This window comes from Leptonotus elevatus, chromosome 13 (assembly GCF_054856555.1).
Source record: "Leptonotus elevatus isolate MCC_2025b chromosome 13, RoL_Lele_1.0, whole genome shotgun sequence".
Taxonomy (NCBI): Eukaryota; Metazoa; Chordata; class Actinopteri; order Syngnathiformes; family Syngnathidae; genus Leptonotus; species Leptonotus elevatus.
This window is the reverse complement of record NC_141251.1, coordinates 12,418,088-12,435,256: the sequence shown is the minus strand read 5'-3', so window position 1 is coordinate 12,435,256 and position 17,169 is coordinate 12,418,088. Positions and strand designations below refer to the sequence as shown.

Here is a 17,169-nt window from a genome sequence, read left to right as displayed (position 1 = left end):
CCGGATTGTTTACTCCACAAATGTTATGATGCAAGGACGGTAACGTTAAAAAATTTGAGAATGCCCGGTAGGGTACATTATTGTCATCTCCAATTAACCATTTCTTGTTTATCACACAACAGAGAATATGCACAGGTTTCTAAAACGAAACAGTGGGTCTTGTTCTGTTAATCCACAAGCACACATACGATTGGCACATTCTTGGAATGTTCAAGATATGACGCTTTGCATTACCTTGTTGAAAAATTGTACTTAAGGTTTAAAAAGAAAAGAAAAGAAAGATCAACAAGACTTAGAACATTGTGGGGGTAATGGCATTTTTAGCCATGGTTCAAAATGCCCATTGAGATGAAATTACACATTTTATACATGCAAATATGACAGCGACTCATCTATAAATAGTGGCCAGTACGTTTCCTCACATTAAAAAAAAAAAAGCTATATTTTTTTTAACCAAAATAATCAATAGTGCTAAGCCACAATCAGAAGAAGAGACAAGTAGCCCCTTGCAAGATATGGATAGTCTTAAAAATTTGTTGTTGCGTGTGCTCACTTTTTTCTCAATTTTTGGCTCTCCCTCTGAAAGTGCAGTCTAGCCAAGCCCTCAACATCTGAAATAGTGCCCTTTTTCTCTTGTTAAGGGGCCAAAACTTTCTGGCCCACCTCCTTTTCACAACTGTAAAATGCTGCCTCCAGATCTTTCATAAGATGCAGGCCTTACCTGGAGACTGGGAGAACAACTGAGGGGCTCCCTAGCGACATGACAGAAACTGAACATCAGCACGGTTCTCCACCGTCCTTTTGCCTCATAGTTACTTTTCTTCTTTTTTGGCGTAGGAGCCAGAAACCGATGATAGCGGGCCAGGGCCAGGGGAGGTGAGCAGCTGGGACGTCAACACTGAACGGATGACTAGCACTGTTGGCAAGCTCTCCAAGACCGAGTCCCAAAACCACATGTCTCCAAGGTACGCTGCCGAGCTCCGCATCTGGATTCGTGCACGCAACTTTCTCAATTCGCATGATCGCCATTGTATGCATGACTAACAGCTGCATTGCCTTCAGTCTAATTTATAGCTTCCTGTTAAGTTCCTTGTTCTTCTTGGTATTTTCAGTAAAATGGAGAACAGGCTACAGAGGCGTCCACGCAGCACCTCCATGAAAGACAGACAGAATTCCAAGGCCCAAAGTGACCGGACCAGCAGTATAGAGAGCGAGTGTTCCCCAGACTCAAGACTCATAGCACAGGTAAACGTCGTCACAAGCCATCATGCTAGTTTGCATCACTTTCTAAGTCTATACTACTGATGTGTCCAAAAGGTTCCCAGAAAGTCCGTGTATGACCAGTTGAACCAGATCCTTATCTCTGATGAACGCTTGCCAGAGAGCATCATTCTCATCAACACCATGGAGTGGCAAGGACAGGTCAATAGCTTGGCTTGGACACTCAACATATATATATATATTTTTTCAAGCACATCAATAACTCTGTCATCATGGCCTTTCTGTGTGTGTTACCATGCAGTATGTGGCAGAGTTGCTCCACGAACAGGCCCAGCCCATTGTGTCTACCTGCTCAGCTGCAGATGTCCAGGCAGCCTTCAACACCATCGTTACTCGAATACAGAGATTGTGAGTCGCTTACATAAACCACGGCTGGAACAAATACCGTCATAACGTGCACTGAAAACCGCAACAGCTAAATTTAGCCATATAAACAAATATGGACAGTAATTTCTGGACTACAAGCCGCTGCTTTTTTCACTTGCATTCAACCCTGCGGCTAATACAAAGGTGCGGCTTATCCATCAAGGGGGCGCACTATAGAGGAAGCGCAAGAGCGTCAGGCAGAACAAAACAAACCAAGTTAGCCCAAATACAGTAGGAGAGACAGAACAAGAGTGCACCCTTATTATGGAAAATAAAGTAGCGGTAACATTAATTAAAACACCTGCGGCTTACAGTCGGCTTATAATGTGTAGTATTCCCCAAATTTAGCTAGCGCGCCTTATAGTCCAGAAATTACTGTACATATATTGGCCGCTTTGCTTTATTGGCCATGGGTTTCCACGTTAATACATGGAATATTTGCAAAGAAAGAGTTAGTCTCATAGATGGACTTGGCCAGAGTTGCCATCCTCTGAGGATAACGCTCATCGTCCGTTGCCAGCCATGGTGGGAGTCCGTTAGCCAAACAAAAAACAGAGATAGAGGTCGCACTGCAGACATAGCTTTATTTATGGCACTCGTTCCATTTGCACATTAAACTCAACTCAAGATGCTTCTCTTATAAGTGTTATTCTTAGGCTTGACTCTTCAGCTCAAGTTTAAAACACAATGTTCTGATTAAAGGGATACTTGACTCATTGAGCTATTTTCAACAGTTTGAAGATAATATTTTGTCTATAATTAGTGTGATAACGTCATTATTTTTCATGAACAATTAATACCTTTATGAACTAATATTGCCACTTGCTGTCGACTGAAGATGACATCACCTGTGCTGAAGAAACAGGTAACCAATCATTGCTCACTTTGCTGACCAAACACAGAAAACAGGTGAGCTGTGATTGGTTGTTACCTATTTCCTCAGCACAGGCGATGTCCTCTTCAGTCGACAGCAAGTATCGAAACGTGTTTTTAATTGTGTTTATTGTACATGGAAAAAATGAAGTTATCAAATTAACTCATTCACTGCCATTGACGGCTATAGACGTCAAAAATTCATTTGAACTATTTCTATTAGTTTCACATTTTCCCCCACTTTTGTTAATAAGAGTATGAAAATCTAGAACAAAATGTATTGTACATTTAGAACAGATTGATTAGTCTTGAGTTTAATAGTTGTCATGTGATTAATTACAATTAAAACATTTTAAGTGCCTGATGCCCCTAATTAAAAAAAAAAAAGAAAGAAAAGATTATTAAAAATTAGGGACGTCAGACAATTAATTGTTTTAATTGTAATGAATCGCATGACTTCAATAGTTAACTCACGATTAATCACAAATTTTATATCTGTTATAAATGTACAATATATTTTTTTATGTTTTCATACTCTTGTTAACAAAAGTGCAAAAAATGTGAAACTAATAGAAATAGTTCAAATGAATTTTTAACGTCTATAGCCATCAATGGCAGTGAATGAGTTAATTCTGGACAAAATATTAACTTTTTACATCAAGTATCCCTCTAATATTGTGTTTTTGGAATATGAGTTAAACAGCAAAATCCACCCATTTTTATCCATGTCAGGGGGCGGACATTTTGTCACTTGCTATCGACTGAAAATGACATCACAGTTGCTCAGGGCTCAGGTTACAGCCAATCACGACTCGTCACGACTCAGCTTCAGACAACAGGTGACAAGCGACTGTTCGCTACCTGAGCCCTGAGCAACTATGATGTCATTTTCAGTCGACAGCAAGTGACAAAATGGCCGCCCCCTAAGATGGATAAAAACAGGGGGATTTAGCTGCTTAACTAATATTCCACAAACATTTGGGGGCACATACAACATATTATTGTAAATAAATGTTTGGGGTTGACTTGAAACTTGGTAAAATGATTGTCTTATTTGAATTAATTGTCTTTCTCTTTCATTTATCCCTTGTAGTTGTAATTGCAATGCACAGACTCCGCCCACAATGAAAGTGGCGGTTGCAGGTGACCAGAGTTACCTGAGCACCATCCTGAGGTTCTTTGTGGAGCAACTGGCCAACAAGACCCCTGACTGGCTCAGTTACATACGATTCCTGGTCATCCCTATCGGTAAATAAACCATGAAGCTACTTTCAAGTTTAGCAATCGACATGTTTGAGTCTGACATTTGCTTGCGCAATCGCCGCACAGGCTCTCATCCCCTGGCCAAGTACGTGGCCTCGTTTGACGGCAAATTCAACAGCATCTTTATGGACACAGCATGGAGGGAGCTGTTCTGCCGGACGGAACGGCCCGCCTCAGGTAGGACACAACTCATGCTCACACTCGCGATCAGCGACGACACACCTCCGGTATCTGGCCACAAAGCATGGCGGCAGGCCAACTTGAAAAGGAAATAAGTGGGGCCAGAGCACGGGTCAGGGGCTGATGAATGGAAAGATGATGTTTTCCATTTGCGAAAGATAGCTGCAACCTGCTTTGGTGGAGGGAATGTTTCTGCTTCACAGCACCACTGCTCCACCTTGCTCCACCCTGCTCCCTCGCTGGAACTGCGTAAGAAGATTAACAGGCTCAACATTTAACCCAAATGTTGAATTAGGAGGCTTGTTTAATTGAAAGCAAATGTAGTCCGCTGTTACCTCATCATGAGATCATATGTTTGTGGGATTTCTTTTTCTTTTTTTTTGGTCTGTTTTATTGCTGTTAGCCACCTGCAGCCAGTATTTTGAAGAGCAGTAAAATAACTTAAAGGATGATATAAGTAATGTTTACTTGGTGGTGGGGATGTTCGATAAGAATTTTTTCAGACCAGTACGAGTAACTTAACTCTTAGATAGTCACCAGTATTGATTTTAAGAAAGTACCTATATGTCCCAATTTAGCATTTTCCTTAAATTGCATGACATTAAAGGCAATTTTCATCTCTTTTAATTTCTAGTTCCTAATCATAAAACGGCCGCCATGAGCACCGATACCTTAGGCTTAAGTATTGGTCCAATACCGATACCTGGTATCGGTACTTGCCCGTCTCTACTTAGTGATGATTGTTTTGTTGTTTTACAGAGCTCAAATGTGACTGTAATGATGCAACAGTTTTGATTTTTTTTTAGCAAATTTAGTGAAAATGCGGAAAACGAACGGGCCAAAATCTTGCACCTCCAAAATCGGCACTTTATTGGGAAACCCCAAAAACGGCATGTTTGTTCAACCATTCGTTATATCATCACAAAAAAGCAAGCCACTTTTAACACCTACACAGTAAATTCTGTAGACTAAATTTGACTAATTCAAGTAAATTTGTCTCTATTTAGAGTGGGACCAAATAGACTCAGGTTTAGAGTAATATTTACACTCGGAAGAGAGTAAAATAAAGAATTGAAAAAAAAGAAGAGTAATTCAAGAGTTGAGGAACAAACTCGCGACCTTCAGCTTGGGAGACTGCCACTCTACCACCTGAGCTATGCCCCTCCTACTGTTTGCTTATATCCAAGAGGAGACCGTTTTTGGTCTCTTGGAGTTACGAAGATTCCAGCTTACACGAGCGATATACTACCACACAGCAGGAGCTGCGTGGCTCAGGGAGTAGATCGGCTGTCTCCCAAGCTGAAGGTCGTGAGTTTGTTCCTCAATCCTTGAGCGACTTTTATTTTATTTTTACATTCTTTATTTTGCTCTCTTCCATGTGTAAATGTTACTCAAAAACTTTGTCTATTTGGTCCCACTCTAAATAGAGTCAAATGTACTACTGTGATTTACTGTGTACACGCGTCGACTGAGAAAATTTGAATTTTACCAAATTTTAACTTATGAGGTTTCGGCCCAACGCCAGCATTATGCTTGTTTCCGTTTGTTATTATTTGGGGAATATTGAGAGGAGAAGAGACTGCGCTATGAGAGTGTCTCTTTCTGCCAAAAGACAATCGGCTGACCGACTGTCAACACAAGATTCATGTTCGCTTCTTTTATTAATTCCAGAAATGTTTACATTTCTACGTACTCCCCAAACATACCTGACTTTATCGTTTGCTGGCCTATTTTATGAATACAATAAGCATGTGTGACGTAATCGCCATTCAAAATGTGTGACGTGTTTCCGCTCCTGTCATCGTTTATTCTCAAAACTTGTCCACGTAGCCAAAATTAGCATTTTCCTTTATTTACCGATAACACTGAAAAGTCCACCTCCTCCAAGCGTTTTTTCCCCCCTTCAAATTATCGGCCTTTTTTAAATGTTCGAATTTCTAACGTTTCCATTCAGGTTTATTTTCACATTTCTTGAAAATGTAAATAAAGATAGGTGGATGGAAAACCCATCTCCCCGTTCCAGTTGTTTACCATTTGTTTTATTTGCTCCACTTGTAGATAACATTGACGTAGCAGGACGGGTTGTTCAGTATCTGGCCGGTGCCAATGCGTCTCACCAGTTTCCCATCTCGGAAGCCATGCTCACCTACAAACAGAAGAGGTAAAGTCACATGAAGAAATATGAAGCATCCTCACGTACAGTGTGTGTTTATGGATATGCACGTATCGTTTTATGCATGACTGTATGGATGATTTGAAAATTGAGTTGACCACTTGGGGAACCTGTTTGAGCAAATAACAATCACTTAGCGTTTCTACTAATACATTCTAATGTGAGATGTGCAGAACTTCTGTACACTTCAGTTTTCGGAATTAGTCCACACTTCATTTTCTCTCGTGCAGCTGAAATTATGAATACTCAGTCTCAGTATGGTACATTGCAGTTCTAAAAATTACTACCTCATTAATCATTAGGGTAGAAAGAAAAAGTCTACACACCTTGGTTAAAGTGACAGTTTTTTTTGTGCGGGAAAAAATAAAAAAATAAAACCAAGATCAACACCTTTTAGAATTATGGCTAAAAAGTGGTTTCATCAAACCATAAAATAACTTCCAACATGCTTCTGGAGACTTCATTTATGTTTTGTCTAAATTTAGCCACACTTGGATGATTTTCTTCAATTTTTTCTTCATGTGCTCCTGCCGCCCTATATGAAGAATACGCGAAATGAAATGTAGGACAGGACACAGACCTACTTGGCAGAAATTGTTGTAGCTCTGTAAATGTTGCTGTTGGCCCCTCCGCAGCCTCACTGACAATTTTATTATTTTCTTTTCGTCAGTGTTGGAAGAACGTCAAGTTCATGGCAAAATCATTGTCATTTGTTTGCATTAAAAAAAAACTGACATTTGGGTAAAGTCGTCTTTTTTAACATCCACTGTGGAGTGACAGCCAATCAAAGGCATTCTTTTCTTTGTAGTGATAGACAGATATTGTGCAGGTGTCCCTAATGTTGCCGCCAGTGATTGTGGATTAAAATGTAATCCACAATGTGTGCATGCAAACGCACTGAATGAGTCATCGACTGCACACACCTCAAGGTTGCAGGTGATGTGTGGTAGCATTCATCAATTAGGTTGTTGTTTTTTCATAGCAGACATGCGCATGTTCATTTGCAATCGACTTGTAATGAGGGTTAGATTTCTTATTATAAGACAGCAGTCTTTAACACTCTACGGATAGTCAAGCTGATGCATTTGCATGTGTTTTTTTCTGCTGTGTCAGTGGCTTCCTTGTTAGTAAGAAGGTACAAAATACAATACACAGTTTAACACCTTTTGCATTCCTTCTTCCCCTTTCCCCCCTTTTGATTTGCATTCAAGGAAAAGAAGTTTGTATTTTGATTTTTACATCAGGTATCTAATTTGACTCTTGTTTGGTTTTTGCCCTCCTTTTTGAACACTCCTCACCGCTGTCTGCTGTGTCTTAACACTCCTTTTTCCATTTGATACTCACCATGATGTCGATCTGCACGTCCTGTCTGGGTTTTGTGTGACCTACCGTGTCCTGCGTGTTGTTGCCGTGATGGTTTGCCTAACAACCTCAAAAATGATCCCGTATACTCTTCAAAAGTGGTTTGCAGGTGCATATGTCATTAAGTAAGCATGAGAAGTCCCACTAATAAGGTTGTCATTGATTTCATACTTTTTGGACAAAAATCTTGGGACACACTCCAAAATCTTGTAGGAGTTTTTAGCCCCGATGAGTGGAAGTTGTTGTACTGTTTCTCAGCCACACAGTCCCTTCTCGCAGCGTTTCACAGGAACAGCAGCCCAAATAAACTTTGGTTGTAAGGAGCGGTCCTCTCATTCATCTCATACACTCCCTAGGATGAACTCATTCCACTCCAAAGCCAGTCATGTGCCATTTTTGCTGCGATGGGGCATGACGCCATCTCCCCTCCAGGATAATTGAGTGTTGCACCTTGGAGTGTTGCAGTGTGTTCCAAGCGCCCCCTCTCTCCCACATCGCTAACAGCCTTTTCATTGTCTCCCCTCACAGCCCTGATGAGGACTCCTGTCAGAAGTTTGTGCCATTTATTGGGGTAGGATTCCCTTGTATTATTATTATTATTATTATTATTATTATTATTATTATTATTATTATTATTATTAATTTAATCTAAATAATGTTTCCTTTTTTTAATTTTTTTATTAATTTTCGATGATATTCAATGTCAAATAGAACTAGAGATGGGTGAGTACTGATACCGGGTCTTATTTGAAGGTATCGGTACTCAACACTTTTTTTTATGTATCAAAAGTAGGGGTGTCAGGCGATTAATTTGTTTTTAATCGTAATCAATTGCATGACTTCAATAGTTAATTTACGATTAATCGCACATTTTACATCTGTTCTAAATGTACAATAAAATATTTCCATCCTATTGTTAATGTAACAGTGAGAAAAAATGTGAAACTAATAAAAATACGGCTGTCTTTTAGTCATTGATACAGTAATTTCATAATAATTTATACATCTTAGTTAACCCCTTATTCCTGTCATTTTTTAAATGTACTGTACTGTAAAAAACGAGTGTGATTGATTTGTGTTGAGGTCATTTTTCTGCCACTAGATGGCATCATTACATTTATAAGACAATGGTGACAGCTCAGTGTATTTTTCTTCTCATATTAAGAGCTATTTAATCTTTAACATTAAGTAATTTAAGTGAAATTCTGCAAATTTTTAAAATTGTAAAATACAACTTGATCCCTGTCTCCACAAATATATGCATTATTATTAAATTTATTGCTAAAATTTGATGTGGACATTTCTACTGCGTTGCAACTGGAATTCCTCCAGCGCAGGCTTTCCAAGTAAGGGGTGGTCATTAATCGCACGTTAAAAGAATTAGTGGCGTTAAAGGAACTTTAAATAAACTCAAAATGAACGCACTAATTTTGACACCCCTAATAGTACTTGGTATCCATATCGTATCCATACTACTCAAGTGTTGAGTATTCGTACTGGTATAAGTTGTAGGTCTGGAAAAAAAAAAGTGATATTATCTAAATATAACATTGAAATACTATTTTCTACTTGTAGGTTGTGAAAGTTGGAATTGTTGAACAAAGCCTCTCAACCTCAGGTAAGTGAGACCCAAAATCATAAGTCAAAGTGAAACTAACACATACATATGTAATGTTTTATTTATAATTTTGAAAAGGGCACTGATTTAAATATACATATGGTCCTCTGTTTATCACAGTATGACACTTCAAAGTCACGGAAGGTGTTCAGTTTAAGAAGTGGGTCACCTGGCACAAGAGACGCTCCATTACTTTCGTTCTTACTGCTTTTCATGTCATTGTTTTATATTTATAACCTACGAGTGTTGTTTTATATTTATAGCGTGCAATAAGTGGCACGCTCAGTTTTACTGTTGTACTTTCATTTTCATTTACCGGTATCCGTTCATTTATAATTGTGACCATGAAGTGTTTTGTACAAATATGTACAGTATAAATGACGAGTGATAGACTACGGCCCACTCTGACTTACTAATGCCTTCGTAAACTGAGGACCCCCTGCACAGATGAAGGGAGCAAATTCACGTTTCACAAATTTCTACCGTGAAAAGTTACCTTTTTGAGATGTTGCCTATTAAGCTGGTTCATCGTGTTCACAGTGGATTCTGATGATGCAATGGGGGGCAACACAAGCATCCTGGCCTCCCCCACGCCCCCCTCGGCTGGTCCGTATGGTAAGGAGATCGGGGGAACACCCCCGCAGTCACCCTCTGTGTCCACTGGCCTTTCCGGAGCTGGGTAAGACACAATAATGTCAAACAAATACTCTGTACAAAAGAAGTGATCATTGTTTGAGCAGCTGTGACTGAAAGTGTTTGCCTTTTGCAGTTCTCCGTGTTCTGGCAGCGAAGTGATGGGCCTGCAGGTGGACTACTGGACGTGGCAGGGACCCGAGAAGAAAAAAGAGGGCGAGAAGCGCGACGTGGGACTGAAAAATACGCTGAAGAGTAACTTCCGCTCTCTCCAAGTCAGCCGCCTTCCCTGTGCGGGGGATATCACCCCTCCACCCAGTATGGCCATGACGGTTGTCACCAAGGAGAAGAACAAGAAAGGTACATGGAGTGGATTTAGGGGATTAAACAGTCAAATTGAAACTGAACAGGATGATTTCACAGATGGGAACTTTACATGAAGTAATAGGGTTACTGGAAAAGACAACAAAAGCAATTATTAAGGGGCCAAAATTTTTTTTATTTCATGAGAATAAATTAGAGTAAACGTCAAAGTGTGAAATACAAACACAACAGTTTGAGACCAGCAGCCGCCATGTATGTGAGTTTTGGAATTTTTATTATAGTTTTTTCTTCTTCTTAGTTTTGAGTTTAAATCTAGTTCGTTTTATTAAATTTTCAGTGGGTTTGTTAATTTTGATTACTTTGTTTTCTTGAAAATGCTTTTAGTTTAGTTGTTTTAATATTAGTTTTATTTATTGTTAGTTTTTTTTTGTGTGCAAGATTTTAACGGTAAATATTGTGTAGTAAAACACAACAAAAATATTATTTTAAAACACCCATTCACAAATCACTAAGTGCAGTGAATAATATGGCTCAAATTCCTGTTGAGAAGTATTAGACCCGGTTGTATTATTTATGTATTAAATATTTTTTAGAAATATATATTTTTTTCATATATGAACCAAAAAAGAAGAGCCAAGACTCCCAGACGATTGTTCGGCCGTCCTTCTTCTGGCTAACGACCAACATAAATACATTTAAAATAAAACACAAAGGCCTCATAGCTATTAAATTAATTGCCAAAGAGGAAAACAAAGTAAATATTTGCTATAAATACAGATTTGTAAATGTAAAATGTAGTTTGTTAGTTTTCTGGATTTTTTTTTTTTTTTTCATTTTAAAGCAATTTCATTTGTATTTTATTTTGTTAATGAAAATGTTTGAAACATTTTAATTTTAGTTTTCTTTAAATAAATTAAGCTTGGTTAAGACCTGCAACATACTCATCGGTTGTGAGTGGAATGTATAGAGTATAGTTAGTCCATCATCACCTTAAGATAATGGCCAAGGTCATATTTTGGCTTTTGTTTTTTTTTACGCCTTAAACATCTCCTGATGATGCCATGAGGCCACCTCTGCTAAAGTTGATTACATCTTTAGTTAAACATGCCATTTAATTCTTCCCCTGAAATAGAATTCTTAACAAATATAATCAATATGTGGTTCCATTTTGTTTTCTGGTAGGGTGGGGGGGGGGGGGCTGAAAATCAATATTAGGGTGTGTTTTTTTTAAGTAATATTAAGACTGTTCCCATAAAACTGCCACTTTATTTACATAGTATTTTGTTTTCTCATCATATTTGAGTTTTACTCTTACAAAGTTCCAACTTAATTCTTCTAAAAGAATGTTGTTTTCCTCATCATATTTTTTACTTAAAAAATATGACTACTGTATATAATTTCAACTGTTTTTTCATGATGGTAGGACCATCCTTATATTGTGGCCTTCTGAGTATATTTTTTATCCAAATTTTTGCAGTACTGTATTACACTTGTGAAGTGAATTGAGCAAATTTTGTAGTACAACTCAATTCTGGCTAAATTACAACTTTGTGGTATTTAGGGACTTGCTGGTGACCACTCCATGGTTTTGAAACATTATATTCACAAGTCTATAACCATTCTTCATTCTATTTTTTTGTGTCTTTTTGTGCATCCCTTACACTCCTTTAAAGAGCCTTCCGTAATTCCAACTACCCTGAACTTGTTGTTTGCTTAATTTTTGCTTATGAGAAAAGAAAGCCCAGCACAAAACTAAATGCGATATTCTCTGCTCCGCTCCCCAGTGATTTTTCTCAGCAAGAAGCCGAAAGAGAAAGAGCTGGACTCAAAGAGCCAAGTGATTGACGGAATCAGCAGGTTGATCTGCACAGCCAAGCACCAGCACACCATGCTGAGAGGTAACACTGCCCCCTGGTGTACATACCACTTGGTGCAGATGAATTTGACTCTTTCCTCCCTCACAGTCACTATCGACGGAGTGGAGTGGAACGACGTCAAGTTTTTCCAACTTGCCGCCCAGTGGCCAACTCATGTCAAGCACTTCCCGGTGGGGATCTTCGGTTACACCAAACCCGTGTGACCTCGGCAGCCGTCCGCTTGGAATCGCCAGACTCTTCTGCGCTGCACTTGTCTCACCCAGAGACTCCACAGAATTTGAGGGAAAGCCAACGGCAGTAATAGTTTTCCTGTGGAAATCTTACTGACTTCACATCCACGTGCTCAATACACACGTTCATGTTGTCCTTCCGGTGTTTTTGATGTTGTTGGCTGTTGTTTGTTGTTTTCCTTCCTTTCTTTATTTTGTTTTGTTTTGTTTTTTTTACACACTACAAAAAGAACAAGTACTATTTTGTAAGAGTTGTGCTACCGTCTTGGCGGTCCTTTGACTTGTTTGACAATTTGCCACATTTCGACAATGGCAGCTATGTTTGCACTTTGTTTTTGGTTAACATGTTATTATTTCTGTGAAATCCTACATGTATTGTTACTCTGTAGAAAATGGAGGAGTGCGATGGTGATGTGCAGTGGCGTGTGTGACATTTTGAGGCCGTGCTAGTCATTGGAATATTGCTGTGAATCTTGACAGAAACCCTCTCTTTGCTTTTCTTCATCTTTTTCCTCAAACTCTCACCGCAAAGAACACATGACTTTGCTTCGGCGTACGCTGAAGCAACAACGACGACTCTGGAAGTTAGCTATAATTGATTAACGCACATTTGTATCACTCAAAAGTTCACGAAATTCCAGTCCTGAAGACTTGATGCAATCACTTAGAAACAGGGTATCAGGAGACAAAAACAAGCAAATCCCCAATAGCTGAATGCCAAATTTGCTTTTTCTAAGCCCTGATATGTTTGTAATTGACCTTTTTATTTTTATTTTGCTTTGGACTGATCATGACGCTTTGGTGTTTCACCCACACCAAATTTAGCAGATATTGGCTAATCCAAATGTGCATTGATGTGCCAAAAGTACCCTTGTTTCTCTGTCCCACAATGCTTTTGGCCTGCTTGAAGTCAAACTCCCGACATGATGCATACGTGGTAGAAATCGGGATTAGCGTTACTCAATTGTTGGAAGTAATCAAATTGTATTATTAGTCAAAATAAATTGTACGTCCTAACCGCGTTTTATACAGCATCACTGTGGCTGTAGATGCACGTAAGATGTAAACATTCTAGATGGTTGGTTGCTCACTATCCATGTGTTGGTGTGATTGGAAAACTGCTTTGACATTACCGCCAAGCGCAATGCAATGAGAAGTCTATAGTCTTGCCAGATGTTCAAATCGCTGCCTGTGTCTATGTGTGTGTGATGCTCTACGTTTGATGGTACTTCCTGCCTATTGTTACGTGAAACCTTCACAACGGAATCCTATGGACAAACGGCCTTTTGTGTGTTGTCGCTATTTCTAGTGTGAAAAGCTTTTTAAGTATTGTATATAAATATATACAAAATGTATTATTGTGATTTGCAAATCGCCCTTCTGACTAAATTGAAAGCACAAATGACTTACCTTTATTTCTTGACAAAATGCCAAAATCAGTATATTTCCACAACTCCAGAAGTTTTGTTCAATACAACACTAGAGCTGTCATTTCTCCAACATTTCCTTTACTCTGTAATGCACTTTTTATGTGGTTTGATACGCATACACACCCAGTTTGATTTTGAGGTGGGTTTTTTTTTCCAAGTGTAAACCACTACCTATAGACTGGATGATGTATGTTTGATGGCTTCAAGCTCCTTCGGGTGTCCTGAATGCATTACGGCCATCTGTTACGTTCCCCTTTTGACACTTGTTTATTTTGTAGCTGCCACCATGCCGTCTGCCTGCAGATTATGCAGTCTGATTTGGTCGTCTCTTGCGTTTTAAGAGGGGCGAGCATCTTGTCTTGGCTGGGACACCAAACTGACCCTTAGATAATATATTATGGAACTTTGGCTGTGAAGCAGGGCGGAGTTTTGTGAGGGAAATTATCAAGTGATTTAAAAATACTCAACGGGCATAAGTGTCAAGTGTGTTGTGATGTATTTGACCTAAAGTCCCCTAAATCTCGCCGTAGCATGGGGGTGTTTTACAAGGCAGGACCAATGAGAAGCTTTGCTCTTTTGTCACTTCTCCAAACATCAAGTGATCCAAACAGGAAAGACGGCAGCGTGCAATCTCATTGGTCCTGTCACTTCAGATGCCACCCAGTGTCTTTGCACAATCCCTATTTTAAAGGACATGACAGTATTTTTAAATTTACCACTAAAAAATATATATATATGGGTTACTCTGCATGTTTTACTATAGTTGTAAATATGTTTTGGATTTTTATATTTTTTTTCTTTCCATGCTCTCACAAAACAGTTGTGTTTAATAAAATTTTTAATCTTCTGTACAAACAAGCATTCCTTTATTCCAACTAAGCATATATCGTGTTCAGTTAGCTGAGATGGAAGGCAGGTTGATGTAACTCTTCATCGGCGGCAGCGGTTTAATCTTGCGTCCGGCCCAGCCACCCTTCCTCTGCCACAGGCCGCTCGACGGGCGAATGCCGAGCCAGCGGTTGCGGCCCGCTTTGCCGATGATTCTTTTGTTGTGGTCCACATTGGACACGCGGCCCACTGTTACTATGCAGGTCTCCAACACCTGTGTATGTGTGTGTCACAATGACTGACTGTGACTTCTCAGTTGATTTAAGTGCTCGCGTCATTTTTGCACCACGTGAGCTCACCTGAACCTGCCGCTTTGACGGAAGCTGGACAATGGCTGTTCCATTTACTTTACGGAGCAAAACACCACTGGTGCCTGATAACAACGACAAGGAATTATATGCATTAAGCAGTGATATCACATTTAGATTTAGAAGGCTACTTAACAGATGTAAAATAACTAATTGGATTTTTTTAAATTAAATTAATAATTGCTTTAAAAGGGGAAGTCAACCCCAAAATGTTCTTGACAGTAACATGTTCTATGTCGCCCCACTAGTCTAAACATGTTTTTCAGAGGGGCGGCCATTTTGTCACTTGTCAGCGGGAAAATGACATCACTGTGCCTAAGGGCCCAGGTAACGACCAATACGCTTGTGAATGTCACATGACCAAATAGGAAACGGGTGAGTCGTGGTTGGTCACTTGAGCCCTTAGGCACTGTGATGTCATTTTCAGTCGACAGCAAGTGGCAAAATGGCCACCCCTTCAGATGGATAAAAATGCATGGGTTTTTCTGTTTCTTTGCAAACACAATAGTAATTAGAATGCTGTGTTTAGACTACAGAGGGCGCATACAACTTTTTAAAGACAATTTTTGGGTTGACTTCCACTTTAATATAGTGGGGAAAGAAGAATGAATTTCGTTGCTAACTATTTACCTGCAGCCCGAATATATTCTGATCCTTTCCCAGGTTGTACCTCCAGATTGTTGACCAGGGTGCCCACAGGAAGTGCTCCCAGTGGGTAGGCGTCACCCTCATTTGCTGACACTGTAAAACAAACATCAATCTCTCCTTAAAAACAACTCTGCCTAATTAGTCAACTGCAATGCTTCTCATACCTGCCATGCGTCCAATGACGGGCGATGTTTTAATGATGTCCCCCTCCTGCATGTTCTCTGTAGCGATGATCCATCTTTTGCGTTTTCCTCCAGCCACCAGGGCAATGTCAGCTGACCTAGAGAGAACGCAGCAGACCAGATGAAGACAACCATCAAGTTTTATTTATGTTAAAAAGCGGAGGTAGAGCTCACCTGCACGGGTCATATCGCACTTGAATAACCTTCTCGTCGAAGGGCTGCCCTTCTCCTTCTTCCTCAAAGCGCAAACGTTGGAAGTCAACCCAGCGATACTTTTGTTTGTGGCCTCCGCCAATGCCATGTGTTCGGATTTTACCTGAGGCGCAACAAAATAGGTGCTGATAAAAAAAATTGTAAATCCTGTACAGGGCAGATAGAGGCAAACAGCACACAATCTTAGGGCCATTTTTGGAATTTTCAATTAACCCAACATGTTTTTGGAATGTTGGAGGAAGCAGAAACACAAGGCAAAAAACACATACGTTCAAAATGTGGCCACTTTTTGAAACTCACAACATTTCCGATATCCTTAAATTTGTGCTGGACGTCTTGGATGTTGATGGGAGCTCTCTTTGGGTTTGTGGCAACTTAACGAAGCATGATTACGTTAACTTTTTTTTTTTTACCTGTGTTATCTCTTCCTCCCGTCTTTTTCATCCCCATTGGTCTAATTGAGTACTTCTCCCTCTGCTTCCACCTCGTCCTGTTCTGCTCCAGAGAGGGTGTGGTGAGGAAGCCCCGGCATGGCACAGCGCCGGAAGTAGGCAATAACACTGGCAGAAATGCTCCGACACCCAATTTGACCTGTCAACAACAAAAAAATGCATGTTAGCTGCTTGCGCCATTGTCATTTTCTCTTGTGACACAAGATGTTGACCTGAGAGCACAGCAGAGCAGGCTGGGAGATGGAGAGGGAACTCAGGATTCGAGTCAAACAAGACACTGCCATCGCGCCTACAAGAGCTGCACAGGACGCAAAAGTGTACACAGTTATACGCTTGATTGATTTATTTCTCTGCAGTCCCAGGGCTATTTCCGTTCACTGCGTTGCATTTTAATCACGCTTTCATGCTTGTTGTTAACTCTATATATAATTGTTTCACCTACACTTAGGAGAAGAGTATTATCATTTGTCATCGTTAACCTTCGTGGTACTATCTTAACATATTCGTGAGGCTACTTGGAGAAGTTACTGAAGAGATCAACATGTTTTTAATAGGCTGCTATTGCCTAAATCATATATATATATATAATTATGTTTGTAAGAACAAAATAGGGGTAATCAATGAAAACAAACCTTTATTTGTTCCAGTTCATGACAATTTTCTCCCTAGCGTCCTTCGTGAGCTCGCATGCCGCGTCGCATGATGATGACGTATTTCCGGACAGCACTTTAATCGCCATTCGGTTGTGAAATTTTAATAATAATTTATCAATGGTTGCTTTTTTTGTTATCCTTAATCATATGTTATTGGCTATTCATAACATGTAGTAATACAATGCCATTTTTCAAAAAAAAAATGTCCAGCGTAA

General features: G+C 39.6%; 2 protein-coding genes across 3 annotated transcripts in view; one reads left to right on the top strand and one right to left on the bottom strand.

Moving 5' to 3' along the window:
• LOC147163868 (phosphofurin acidic cluster sorting protein 2) overlaps positions 1-12,663 on the top strand; it is a 39,472-nt gene extending 26,809 nt beyond the window's left edge. The window contains exons 12-25 of one of the 2 annotated variants that reach the window (XM_086092863.1): positions 838-965; positions 1,113-1,245; positions 1,318-1,422; positions 1,523-1,629; positions 3,614-3,768; positions 3,850-3,960; positions 6,022-6,124; positions 7,348-7,380; positions 8,027-8,069; positions 9,074-9,116; positions 9,657-9,795; positions 9,886-10,109; positions 11,858-11,971; positions 12,038-12,663. In XM_086092863.1, coding sequence (XP_085948989.1) covers positions 838-965; positions 1,113-1,245; positions 1,318-1,422; positions 1,523-1,629; positions 3,614-3,768; positions 3,850-3,960; positions 6,022-6,124; positions 7,348-7,380; positions 8,027-8,069; positions 9,074-9,116; positions 9,657-9,795; positions 9,886-10,109; positions 11,858-11,971; positions 12,038-12,153 — 1,554 coding nt within the window. In that variant the 3' untranslated portion in view covers positions 12,154-12,663. The remainder of the gene's footprint in view (positions 1-837; positions 966-1,112; positions 1,246-1,317; positions 1,423-1,522; positions 1,630-3,613; positions 3,769-3,849; positions 3,961-6,021; positions 6,125-7,347; positions 7,381-8,026; positions 8,070-9,073; positions 9,117-9,656; positions 9,796-9,885; positions 10,110-11,857; positions 11,972-12,037) is intronic. The other variant, XM_086092864.1, reaches the window with a different exon arrangement.
• Positions 12,664-14,430: 1,767 nt separating this feature from the next.
• mrpl2 (mitochondrial ribosomal protein L2) lies at positions 14,431-17,055 on the bottom strand. Its single transcript, XM_086092865.1, has 8 exons — positions 16,934-17,055; positions 16,514-16,599; positions 16,263-16,440; positions 15,811-15,952; positions 15,619-15,734; positions 15,437-15,547; positions 14,798-14,871; positions 14,431-14,712 (listed from the first exon to the last, which is right to left on the bottom strand). Exons 2-8 carry the CDS (start codon positions 16,583-16,585, stop codon positions 14,503-14,505), a joined length of 903 nt encoding a protein of 300 aa, XP_085948991.1. The 5' UTR covers positions 16,586-16,599; positions 16,934-17,055; the 3' UTR covers positions 14,431-14,502.
• Between the last annotated feature and the right edge of the window lie 114 nt (positions 17,056-17,169).